Source organism: Lissotriton helveticus, chromosome 3_1 (genome assembly GCF_964261635.1).
Source record: "Lissotriton helveticus chromosome 3_1, aLisHel1.1, whole genome shotgun sequence".
NCBI classification, from domain to species: Eukaryota; Metazoa; Chordata; class Amphibia; order Caudata; family Salamandridae; genus Lissotriton; species Lissotriton helveticus.
In genome coordinates this window covers 1,673,238,687-1,673,252,841 of record NC_136061.1, presented here as the reverse complement: position 1 = coordinate 1,673,252,841, position 14,155 = coordinate 1,673,238,687, and the positions used below count along the sequence as shown (strand labels likewise).

The 14,155-nt window shown below is 39.6% G+C and overlaps 1 protein-coding gene across 1 annotated transcript in view; it reads right to left on the bottom strand.

The window, feature by feature from the left end:
* The window catches only part of THSD7B (thrombospondin type 1 domain containing 7B), a 1,994,218-nt gene that overhangs the window by 959,176 nt on the left and 1,020,887 nt on the right, over positions 1-14,155 (bottom strand). The window contains exon 9 of the mRNA XM_078682458.1: positions 12,752-12,986. Coding sequence (XP_078538584.1) covers positions 12,752-12,986 — 235 coding nt within the window. The remainder of the gene's footprint in view (positions 1-12,751; positions 12,987-14,155) is intronic.

Sequence of the window (14,155 nt, the reverse complement as noted above, 5' to 3'; positions counted from 1 at the left end):
ATGACTAGCAATGTTTAAAGATTATACTGCAACTTAAGTACTGCTCATTGATGGCTTTTATGATGGTTTTCAGGATTTTATTGGTTTGTCGTTTTTAAAGTTTATATGTGAATTGTTTTTATGTTAACGTTTATGGCAGCACTTGCCTAATAAAGATCATAATTGAGAAAGTAGCTAGCACTATGGAAAGGCAACGTTACTCCTTAATATCTGTCGTCTCAATCTGCACAAAAATATTTTTTTATTGAAGTGCTATTGGCAAAAGTATTTTTCTGAGAAATTAATGCTACATTAAAGTCTTGGATTTGCATCTACGAGAATACATTCACCTCATTTGTGATTTATTCTGCTTCATCTACTTGTGCCACTGAAAAGGCTGTGTCATAGAAAATAACAGTGAAGAATCCCACTTGATCCTGAGCTTCACCCAGTCTTGTTTGAAACCTTTACGATTTTATTTACTCTGCTCAGGTCTAAGACTATGTTGATAGGCCCAGCCCAGGATATATTTGTTTAAAATGGGATACACTTCATCTGTTTTGTTTTATTTTTGGCAAATGCACAAAATAAATCATAACTTTCCATTAACTGTCAGTGTAATAAAGAAAAACTGATATTATAATTTAAAATGAAATAAATTAATAAATGTATCATAAGACTCCTACTGATTTTTAACATAATATTAGCACGCACCCTTTCTCTACTTTGGCAAAGAGAGTTCTCATCACAAGTCTAAAACAAGCCAAAGTACAGATAAAGTTATACTTTACCCCATACATTCTCTAATCTTCATATACCATCATTTCAAAAGCGGTAACAATATTCAGGGTGGCAAACACATTAAAATTTCATTACCTATTCTGGGAAGTTGGGAGGGAGTTAGCTTCCAATAGAAAGTGATGAATGATTGGGGGATTACCTGAGCTGTAGAGATTTTTTTTGTTGCTGGTTGCATCACTATATCAGTATCCAGGATCACTACTAGATATGTTGTTAAAATAGGTTTGAGTTCACGTGAGATTTCATTACTGGTAAATTGGAAAGTTTACCTCCAGTACCATAGTAATGATATACTAAGTCAAAAGTGATGACACTTATGGGTCACTGTTCTGGAGTAAAACACATCTAGACCATCAAGATGCAACATTATTGTTAAATTTGTACCAAAGGGTTGGCAATTAGTACACTGTTAACTCACTACACTATTGCATTATTTCATATTATTGGCTCCAACTGTTTAGTGGCTTATTCATCTAGCATTTTCCGATAAGTATTACTTAAAAGTTAATGCCCTTCTCATTGGACCACGTTCCACAGGCCTGTATGACATTTTCCTTACCCCAGCTTCCAGTACCACTCTCTCATTCTGATATGACTGGAGTCCCTTGAACAAGTGGAAGGTCCTATCTTAGGCATCAAATGAAACTGAGATTTAGAGCCTTAATGATGCCCGTCAACTGCAAATAAAAGATATCAAACCAACTTTTTCGATGCCACTAATAATCTTTGAAGGGCCAACTGTCTAAAATTGACTCATTTGCCCACCTGAAAAACATATCCCTCCAACTTATGTATTCCAAATTTGTGCTTTCTGTTAATATACCGATAGTCAGAGAGTGGATTTTCAGTATTCATCCTTGTGATAACTGAGCAACAATTCACATTGTTTACGTAAAGTCTGCACAAACCGGACTGTTTTAAAATAGTGGGGCATTCTCAGGAGGGATAGAATATCAGAAACATTTTCTGTCTTCATCATAGCCTCCAAAAGTGTGTGAACCAGTGGTTAATTTGTAAAAGAAAAAGCGTGCACCAGCCCATTTCTCCTGTTAGCACCACCTTAAACAGAAACAACAACTAACCATAAAAGTGGGGAGAATATGTTGCAAAATGTCCAGAGATGCTGACTTTTGAGCGTAGGAACCAGGTTCGGGTCTGGGCGATGGCTCACCATCTTGTGATTATGGGCAAATCACTTTATCGTAAATGAATGTGTCCTTAACTGGTGCTCATGAAAAGCACTGAGTTGATGATTAAGTGCCAGTGCTGAGCACTTGAAACCACAGGCTCAAATTAAGCATTGGTGTGAACATATCATAAAGTCCTCTCTCCAGCTGCTATTAAAGCCATTCCAATTGCTGTGGTTGATGGTAATATATCCTTGAATGCTGCAATGAAATTCCTGCTCCTCCTCATCCCTTGTTAATTCAAATAATCATATTTTCTCCTGGATAAGTGGTGGATGTTTACCAGCCTATATACATTATTTCAAACTTAAATCATTTGTTTTTGTAGGAGGCTTCAGGGACATTACATGTCACACTTGGTGAAATAAAAATAAATAATGGAACACAGACATTGTATCAAGCACAATCCTACCAGCAATAAAAAGATGGAGCACTTGACAACTCTCTAAGAGAAAGCTTTATTATTATTAGACAATAATAATGTAGTTGCTAAAGTTCTTGAAAGGTTTCTGAATACATAATAATAACCAGATAACATTTTGGGTTACCACTAGGGAAATTCTATGTCAAGATAGATGTAGACTCCTGGGCGTATATTTAAACAACATAACCTCTGGCTTATTTTTATTTATCTAGTGCCCCCTAATGCTGGAAACCCTTGTAAAATTCTAAAAGTGGATGCTATTACCATAATGTATGCTCTTGATAAATAATGGAGCGTTGCCTGAGTATAATTTAATGACTAGAGTCCCATTAAGTGAGAGTGAATTTGCCAGTGATTTAGACAGCGCACATGCAAATGATTATATAACAGGGTGAATTGCTTGGGATATAGTGAAAAATAACTTCTAGTACATCTTCATATCAATATTTACCCTATTACTTCATATTAACAATCATGGTAGCATGTTGAATGCAGAGGGGTGATCAACAATGTCAGCTGGAGCATAACATTAAAATACATTAAAACCCCCCCCAAAAAATCACAACAGATGGGGGGGCCAGACATCTTCTCCACATCTAAAACATTCAATGCTGCTGAAGCTGACCCTTTTGACATAGACTAGATGAGACTCATTTGCAGGCTACCAGGCTGCCTTTGTAAGTCTTAAAGGGTAAGGTGTTGCCACTGTAATGAGCCAGGGCACTGGAAATTAGTTGTAGCTCTACTTGTGCATGATTGTATTGGTGTGTGTTTATTTGTGTTACAATGTTAGGCAGCGTCATATTGTTTTCCTGTATGCCTAGAAATGCCTCAGGTTCTTTTTGCTAATCATAAACTGCTGACAGGAGTTCTTTGCCAATCAAAGTATTGCATGTTCTGGAAGCCTGGTATGCTTTTGGAGACTCTCTGCTGCACTGTGGTTCAGCTCCATTCACCCCTAAATGCCTCAGGGTATGGACATGATGTCTTTGAGTTACCTCTCTTGTGTAAAGTATGTGACCAATGTGTCCTAGAAGGGGAGTTAGGGAACCCCTGGTGCTTTTACTAAATGCCTTCCAGCTATTTGCCCCTTCATAGGGCAGTAGGTAATTGCTTTTGTTATATGACTCGCACTCTTCTGGCAGACAGTTTGTGTGGAATTGCCTATGTTGAGTGAAAAGAATGCTAGGATTAGGAAGTGCTCCCCTGGAACAGAAAATGACTTCCCTAGTCATAAAGAAATTCTCCTAACATCTAGTTGTGCTAATTGTAATATATTTGTTATTAGCTTTAGATTCTTTTTCATTATTAGGATATAGATTGATTTCTTTTTGATCACCTTCTTGACTGCATGTGGTATTTGAACATTCTCAGGAGTCACTAGCCCAGCCCTGTGGATCTCTGGGTCTAATAGCGAATATCACAGAACACAGGTTTTGTGTTGAATTTTGACGACTCTATACTGTCACTGAGACAGTTTCAACCTATTCAACAGAGATAAAGACCTCATAGGCTCCTTGGGGTTTGCCAATCGTCTATACACTATCCATTTGACTGTGTGTACTGGTGAATTGTCTTGCAGACAATATCAAGGATACTCCTTACTCGTCCATGCCAAAGGCCAGAATTAGGTCCATGTGATGAACACTCCTGCTATCTTCCAGGGAATAGTTAACTGGGATCTACACGATGTGGGAGCTTGATTTTTGCCTACTAGGAAAGTAATTAGTAATGTTGCCCTAAATGTAACTTGAATAATCCACTTGACAATCCTTAGGCAGCAGAGCTAGATGAGTATTAAAGCAGGCACGTGCCAGATAATATGTACATTATTTTCCCTGGACCACAGAATTGGCAATGAGGAGACATAGCCAATCAATTCATGCATTCTAGTATTTATACATATGGTCTAGATGCGCACCCTCATGGTCATGCATCAAAGTATTTGGACAGGGGCAGATGCAAGCCATATCTTAAGCTAATTATCAATTTATGCTTCTAGGCACTGAAAATAACCACAAGGCTGATATATTTTTTAGACATTTTTTTATATGGTCATTTCATGAACATTGGTAATTTATGAACTTTTTAAATTCATAAACAACTCAAAACATACAGGAAATGGTCCCTCTTCTTAAATACAAAAATACACCTGCCTACTCATATATTCAAGTACAATTCATATTTTTGTACAATATTTCCTTGACTCTGTTCACATCAATCTCTCTATGTTGCTTATATCCCTTATCCTTGAGTTTTCCTTAGGAATGGAACTTGTGATTTTGGCCAAATTCACAAATACCAACACAGTGAAAAACATAATGCAAGTCCTTCATCAGGCAAGCACCCTCCATGAGAAATTGAAACATCATTTTTGGAATTCATGTTTTCAAGCACATATGTTTAATACCTCTGCCCCCAATCTAGCAACATTGGCCACAATCTTCTCTGAACAGGCTGTGTGGGTGTACATTGCTCATATGCTGCAGGGTCTGTGCCCAGACTCCATGGATATCCATCTCCCAGTCAAGATCGTCTTCAGCTGCACACACTGGGTGGCAACAAGGCTTGACCACTACCTAAGTCATGTGCCCAAATTGTCACTGGTTGCCACCAATCACTGCTCACAGCCAATCCCCAGCAGGCCTCCAATTGTTTGCTCACGTCCTTCAACCACGCACAGTGGGCCTTGGGCTAGGCTCTGCACCATTGCCCTGCTACCCTCCTTCCTTATTAAAGGTCTTTGTCCATGTACTTGTTTATATTTTGTTGGGGGTTCACAGAACTTCATTTGGGTTTGAAAACCATATAGGACTCAGGGTACAAACGTGCCCTTTGGGTGTATTGACCCAACTAATGATTCCACTAAACTTAAAGGGGGACCAGTATCGGTTAATGGGACTACAATGCCTCCGTTACTTAAGAAATCTTTTCAGAAGCTCTCAATACAGGCCAGACCAGACCCTCTCAGGCCTTCCTCTACAAAAGAAATCTACACTAGACCCCAATGATCTTGCCAACTACCTGTCCATCACTAACCTACCATTAACCATTAAGATAATTGAAAAAACAGTCATGTTCAATTCCTAGATCATGTCACTGCTAGCCATTTTCTGCAAGATTACCAGCCTGGCTTCAGAACACCCTGCAGCAATGAGACCATTACTCTACACATCATAGACAATGCCCTCTTGACCAAAGACGAAGAAGACATCCTGCCTCTTAATCTTGCTGAACCTCATAGCTTTCTTCAACACAGTTGACCATCCCACCCCCATATGCACACTAGAGCCTGCATTCACCAGCAATGTTCTTCACTGGTTCTCTTCTGAACTTTTCAACCAACACCAGCTTGTTTGCATGGTCACCTCCAAATTGCACATGATCCATATTACTTGTGGAGTCCCCCAGGGTTCTGATATATCTTATGTCACCTTCATCCTTAACATATAGCTGATTGGTCCTCTACTTATAGATAACAGCATCAAGATCCACCAATAGGCCGATCATACAAAAAAGTCTCCTCATCACTAGACATCTGTAAAAAATTGGAGTATTAGTGAGGGTGAAACCCACATTAAATAATAATCACAATCCTTGTCAGGATAATCCACAAAATACACTACATAAAGTTGTGCTAACCCTCTAGTAGATTGCACAAAGCAGTCAGGCTTAACTTAGAGGCAAAATGTAAAATATTTAGCCGTACTCAATCAGTCATAAAGTGAAAAATGTAGCACAAGAAAACCCCCAAATAATTCAGAAAAATAGAGAACATTATAATAACTAAAATAATGTCAAAACATCAAAGTTCTAATAAGTATAATGGGAGATGTATATTTTAAAATTTTGAATACAAATAACACCAAAAAGTAGAAAGCACCAACCGCGGTTAAATAGTCGTGAAAATCTGGGTCAAAGTCACAAGTCTTAATGCGATGGAGCACGTGTAAGATACAAGTACCATGTATGTCCCACTCTAGAGTAACCTTCGGACTTAGAACACTTCCTGTGAACATTGAATCTCCACGGTCAGCTGTGATGTGGAGCCTGTCTTAATGTACTGTCCCAGGAACTTCTGTGTCTTTCGCCCAGCCTGCTGAAAGGAGCAATATTAAACTTAATTAATTAGGCTGCCACCAGTTTTCCTACCGTTATTGCTGCTCTGCTTCCTTGGTCACTGTTACAACTGTTACTGCTCTGCTAGGAGGCGTTGAGGAAGCGGACATGACCAGCAGAGCAACATGGGTGTGGCTCAGTGCAGCATCACAACAGGCTGCTGCGGCTTCAACGACATGGGTGCAGATCTAGGGGGAGAAGCTTGAAGTCACGAATATCAGCTCCCTGATACCCTCAAGCCATTGAGCCAGCAGAGTTAGGCTGCTACCAGCTACCCTTACCCCTGCTCTGCCAGGCAATTCGAGTGAGTGGAGGTGACTCCATGGAAATGAGGTATGTTACTTTAAGCATGTAGCCAACCATTGAGGCACACCGCAAACTTTATGGCTCCCTTGACACTGACGAAGTGTTGTTAAGTGCCAGTTTAAGCACCAGTCTCAAACCAGCACAATATCTTGCAGGAATAGCGTCATTTAGCCCAGATACTAGTCCAATGTTGCAATAATCAGCTGGACTAATTCCAGAGCAACAGGATGGGATGCACAAGGCCTTGATTTCTCATGCGGCTGCACAGCCATTTCTTCTTGGCACACCTCCTCCCTCCTAGAGATTCTTTAATGAGGTTGAGCTGGAGCTGCTGGCACCACTTGCAGCCAAATCCACCCAACCTTCAGCAAGGTTACAGGCCAGCATTGTGATCCAGGACCCATTTTGGATTACCCACTACTCCTTGACTTCTGTGACCTTCCTACAAGTGTGAAGTTCCGGCATCACACTCAACACACAACACTGGCATGTTGATCTTCCTGTCCAGAACTCTACAAGGTATGGAAGTTGCAATGACATACTATTTGGACAAATTTGACACTGAAGTGGGCGTTCTAACTTTCCTCATTGTCCTCATCACTGGCATCGTCAGTAATTGTGAAGTGCTAAACAATTTGTGCTCAATCGACAGCTGACTTGTACAAAGTTCCGCAAAGGTATCAGGCACCTTGGCCCTGCTCTCCTATTTTAAATAAACTGTCCAATTGCCACAGATAATTGAAGGTCAGCTACAGGAATTTAAGGTGCAACCAAGAGGTGTTAGCACATCACATACAGCACAATCCACACCCCAGTGAAAAGTAAAAGGAAAGGTACAACACACCGAGAACTAGGACAGCAACTACACAGCGGAAACGTTTTATGAACATGTGGACAACATGTATTCACTCATCAAAAGAGAGGATCCATCACGCTCACAAATCACAGCAGTGCCACTAGCCTCAACATCCCCTGATATGGCTCTCCCCCTGAATGGCTCAAGAATAGTGATGCTGAGCATACAAATCTAGAAACAACATAACCAACTTATAAAATAGCTAGTACTAATATATCAGGGGATGGTGTAACCACTGTTTATCAAACATCAATCAGAGAAATCTAAACCACTCCTAGAATCAATATCCTCAGATGCAATTGTGATTGCACAGAGAAGGCGCTAGTGCAAGTGGCTGATTAGATCAGGAGTATTTTATAAGCCGGTGGGAAGGCACTGCTTATATTGGTAGATCTTTCAGCAGCCTTCGATATGGTGCCCGATGCCAGTCTCCTACCCCATTTCCAATCGATTTGAATTGGTGCTGAAGCTCTGGACTGGCTCGCTATTTTCAAGTCTGGGTCTCGCTAATTGAGAGTGGATGTACCTCAGTGTTCTGCATTAAGCCCCACTTTATTTAATATCTATCTGACTCCTCTTGTCCTAAACGAAGAGGACCTGGGAGCAAAAATAATCTCTTGTACTCATGACACCCGGTTACTGTTGCCCTGGGAACAACCGGTAGATCTCCCTGGTGAAAAAATAAAAACCTGCCTGACAGCTATTTTCAAGTGTCTCTCACACCATCAGCTTTAATACAATGCATAAAAATTGAGCTACTGTTTTTTGGAATAAAAGTTCCGGAAACATGGGTGTCTTTCTGGCCATCATGCCCAGGTTAATTCCATGAAGAACCTAGGCATCAAATGTCCTGACTGTCTCTCCTTTGTTCCCCAGGTGAATGTTGTAGTAGAGACCTACTTTAGACTCTTGCGCTTTCTAAGAAAGTTTCTTCCCTGTCTGTCTTTTACTGCCAGGAAACAAGTGACACAAGCCCGTATAGCATCATGACTTGACTATCGCAATGCTTTGTATTTGGGCCTTACATATTATGTGACTAATAAACTACAGATGGTTAAGGAATGTTAGTACTCGAACTCTCTTGGGCTGCCTCTGCGGGCTCTGCACTGGCTTCCTATTAAAAAGAAACTTCTATTTTAGACCCTGGTCTTGGACCAGAGGGCTCTTAGCCTGACAGGCACTGGATATCGCAAGGCAAGAATGAGTTACTGTGTTCCCTCCGGATACCTTTACTCTGCCAGTCATTTTTTGCGAAAAATCCTAGGATCCGGTGCACTAGATCTAATGATTGATTCACTTTACTGATGATTTATGAGAAAAATGCTTAAATAAGCAAATGACTTACAATAAGAGATAGAATGAAACCTTTTAACTCAACTAAACTCTCTTTATTGACTGAACAAAAAGTTATTCAAATTGATATGATTAATGTTGAGGCTTAATTTGATGTCACAGCTGACCACAAAGATCCATCAACTTGAAACACAGATATGCGGGATTCTTGTGAGTGAGTAAGAAACAAACTGAACCCTGTGCGCCATCACTGTCATAGAAGCATTCCTCCAGCATAAGCAGGATCTGTTCCACTGCTCAAGTCTGAACATAAAGCTGATCAAGTTCATTCACTAGGCATATAGTGGCCTCACCTTCTGCTGAGAGGAATCACAATGCCCATAACTGACTGGACGCTGGAAATCCAGCCATGACGACATTGCACCTTCCTCAAATGCGCTACTGCTTCAGCTGTCATTCATAACACTTTACTGAATTAAAACAACGAAGTGTAGCAGTTATTTTGTTCACAAGACCATATCGCTGGCAGGTGTCAGTCAGTTTCCATGGGGCTTATTGTCAAGCAGGGCGTTAAAATTATCGCAGTTTTAGCGGCAGAAAACTGGAGAATTCCATGTTCACACCAGAAAATGGGTTTCTATTGGAATTCACAATGCCATATTATCAAGCCCATTATCGCCGCTTTGGTGGCAGTTTTTCTGCCGCTAAAGCGGCGATAATTTTTAACGCCCTGCTTGATAATATGCCCCTATGTCTTTCCGAAAGAATTGTTTCCTTCAGATGCATTGTTCTTGATTTTATTATTTATTGAACCTTGCATAACCATTACCTGATGGAGGTTTCCCGCTTCAAACGTTTATTGTTTACATTCATCTATATAGTGTTTGCACCCCTTTGTTGATTCCTAGGCACATTGGATATGAAACTGGCTAAGCTACCCAGGTGATGTGTCAGGAGTACCTTTGGGTGTTCACATTCAGGCCTGCCTGCAAATAATGTGTCTGTCTATCTGTCCAGGTAATATGGGAACTTAGGTACACCACACGTTGTCCTAAATGTCTGTACCCCACACCTAGTCAGTATGTGTTTATTTTCAATTATTTAACTTTAATGATTTATCCCTTACTTTTTAGGTTTACTGCATCGTTTTCAGCAAATGAAATTCAGAGCATTTTGAGACCACTTTCCAGCTGTATTTTTGCTCTAATTGCATTTCCATGTAACTCGACCTTCTCACAATGATAATTCCTTTGAGAGTTACATTTTCCTGTATCTCATGCACACACATTCCCTCTCCCATTATCTACTATTTCATGGCATAAGCACGGGCGGATATGAATGAGATAATGTCCTAAATATATTAACCAATGCTACACAAACTGCACAATGCACTTATTGTAAACATTTTTTATCCTACCATAGAAAATTAGTAGGACATACCAGTTGCTACACTGATGCACGAAAGATCAATAAACTATATCGTTGGACGCCAGACACGGTTTAGTTAAACCATTTGATCTCATTAACCTCAGAATTTTAATTAACTTTCTTCAATACAAGCTGCTCATATTTTGAAGTGCTGCTCGGTGGCACACAATAGGAATTAGAGACTAGGTACCAAATCTCCAACCTCATTAACAATGCACAAAGTAATTAGCAAGGAATTGATGCTTTGAAATTGAGGATAGCATCTGTGAAAAGTAATTCCTAAGAGTAGCAATGAGAAAAGGAGACAAAAGAAGAAATGCCAAAGTTACTTGCTTTCATCTAATTGTGTAAGGATAGGCTCAACAAATATGTGAATGTTGATTGAATCTAATTATGGAATATTCAGTGCTACTCTACGTCAAAGCACATCATGCTTGCACGTTTTAATACTTGCCTCTGAAACAGAGGTGCCAGATGTACTGAGAGCTTTTTTGCAAAAACTGGTCGCAAATTGTGCACTGGTTGTTTTTGCGAATCAAGTTTAATTCCCATTGAGGATCGGTAGATGAACTTCATGGGGATAGTGGTCTGTTAGCGTCAGAAGGCTACCATGTCTGTGATCTCCTTTAAGTAAAGTAAACTTTTTTTTTAATGCAGTCTGTTTTCCTTGATGGAAAAGAGGGCTGCATTTAAAAGGAAAGGTTTTCTTTTTTAATAAAAGGTTGTTTGAGAGTTGGTTGTGTTTCTGTGCCGAAGTGCCCACTCCGCAACAAAGTTGTTTTAACTGTTCATGAAGTGTCTCAAGGAGATCCCTTCTCTTTTGTGAATGATTTACCACCTATTTTGAGGAGTTAGTACATTTCCAATAGTTTGCAACCAGAAAGTGAATTCAGATCCTAGATACAGCTAATATCCAATTGCAGTTTGGAACTGACAACCTAAACACGCGCCTTCCAATTTGGGATTTGGCACCCATTTCTAGAACCATTTAGAAAATTGCAGACTGGGCTTAGTGAATACCAAAAAGCCATGTTTTGGTTACAACTCCTCTAATTTATCACTTTGCAGGGTTGGGGACCGCAAAATGGCTAGTACATTTAGCCCATTGTGACTATTTGAATATGTATGCTATATACATAGTCCAGTAATGAAAAGGGCCGGGCTTGATAATTACTTTTACCACTTTGTAACAACATGTAATGTACATTCTTCATTGGCAAAGAAATATGGATTTAATGCATCAAAGGTTTTTCTTCTTCGCAGCGCTTATACTATGGAAAGTGGCTTACCTTGAGCAAGGGAAACTAAAAAATGTAATGTGTCATAATTCACAGTGAGCTGTAATTCGTATTATGCCTCGCAATGTATGCATTTTTATACATTGGGAATAATAAAGTAATGAGATCATCCCCTTTTCTTAGTGACTCACAATAAAATGGATCAACTGTTTGCATCCTCTCCAGAGGACACAAAGTTTTAGAAGGTTACCAACCACCAATTATCTAAGAAAAAATAACTGCAAAGTGAAAGCTTTTTTGGATGGACAGTTCCTACTGTTTGAATGAATACTGAAGGCATTAGTGGACGAGAAACTGGTCCCGGTCATCACTGAATGCTTACCTAGTGTAGAAATAATTTTTGAGGTCCCCACTTTGGCTGTGTGTATTCTCCATTCAATTGGTTGTAAGGACCACTAAAAAGAGGAAATCTACAACCCTGATGGTTGAATACAGTGATTTAAATTATACCATGAAATGTTGCCACTGGAAATTTAAGCCTTTTGGGCAGTTGTTGTTGCACTGCAAACCTATTTTCTCTACTTAACGTACTACGAGTGTATCCAAGCAATGCAAGTACTCAGTGCTCACCAGTTTTTGATAGTCTGCCTCCATTTGTAGGGTGATCTTTCTTGGTGCAAGCTATACTAATCATGCTATGTATGCATGCAGTGGTATTTAGAAAACACAAAATTATCTTCGAAGAAATGTGGAGGACATTGATCCACCACCTTGTTGGTTGGAAACCCAGCACAACAATCATCACCTTCGTTCTTAATATCAGTGAGTAAGTCACTAGGACACAAATAATGACTTATACCCTATTCTGTGGTGTTGTCTTTCAAGTCAACCCTCACTTTAATACCCTTGTGTCAACCACCAAACTGTTTTGTGGTGTGAATCACACTCCCAGTCACCATCAGATATTATGGAAGAACCTGCAGTGTACTTACGCATTTGGTTAATGTAGACAAATCCCCTTCGTGTATTCAAACCTTATAATTTACCGTGTTTTTCATATTTTATTCTCGAGTAAATATTGAAAAAAATAATATTTACCAATGCATATTATTTGAATTACCTTTTGGTTGTCACCTGGCCAGCATTATGTTTCATGCAGAATGCTTTACGTGTTTGAATTCCTACTCCACAAGTATCGGCTCCATTCCAGTAAACTGTGGCATTAAGAGCGGTCGCCATGGAACCTTCGGAGCAAGGGTCCCATGCTGAGGTTTCCCAGTAAAACGAAGTGCAGGCGTGATCATTGCATAGTCTATATTCTTGGAGAGCTTCAGTGGTAGGACAATGTTTTCCACCTGCAAGTAAATAATAGAAAATCACGTTTATTATCATCAAAACGTAGTTTACCAACATTATCACATGAGCATATAATACATAAAGCAAAAGCATACTTCTTCTGTCAAAGAAAATGCTGGTGATTCGGTGAGCAGCTAACTGATGAGCAAGTATGACATTTCCACCCTCATTCCAAAATAACTTGTGTTGATATGACTGGCTGGAGAAATGTTTCCATGTCTTGTGTTCATAGGAGTCATTGGAACAAGAGGTAAGTGTCTAGTTGAGTCAATAAAATCTGCTACTTCCTTATGGAAGATGCAGTTTACCCTTTTCCTACCCATACTCTCCTTAGCATTCTGGTGCAGTAAACGTTCACTAGTGCTGCTGAACTATTTCACCACCTATTTTAGATTGTGCAATTTAGAATTTTGAGTGGGAGTGGTGTCTTCACATGAGTATGCACTCTTTCTCTGGAGGAAATTGCTTCTTGTTGGCTAATTCTTATTGATTGTGGAATATTATGGGAATTGTGAGCAGCTGCAAATATTCTCATTCTAATGCTTGTATCTGGCCTAAGTTAGTAAACGCGATGCAAGTATAACTTGAACCACATCTTCCATCACCAGAGTTAGGCACCTGTAATGTTCTTATTCAGAGGGGTGATTTGAAAAACATATATGTTTGGAATTTATAAAGATCATACTTCTGAATGAGTTGGGGCAAGGGCAAGTCAGTTGTTACCAATTCGGAAGTGTTGCTTGTTCCTGCATTTTCAGACATCAGTCTTAGGCACACATAGAGGGGTGGCTCATTAATGAAAAATGATAACGATTTGTTTTGCTTGTCAATGGAGAGCACTGCAGATGGGTATAATTAAATTGTTTCTGCGGTGTTTTAAATCCAAGCACCATAGCTGAATGTCTTTCAGGTTGCGTTTCTCTATTAGCACAGAGATAAACCTCCTTTAAGTCTCTGTAGCATAAAGGATATTCTCTGTAACAACTTTGAAGATGCTGAGATAATACCTTGGCACAACACTACTTGATACATCAGGTAGAGCAAGAATATAGAGCCTGTGAGGGTCAAAGGTATACAACTTGTTTTTAGACTAGGTGCACTGGAAATAATTATCCCTTGAAGACTAGTTTTCCTTGATTTCATTTTAAATCTGAGAGATTGTGTTCTA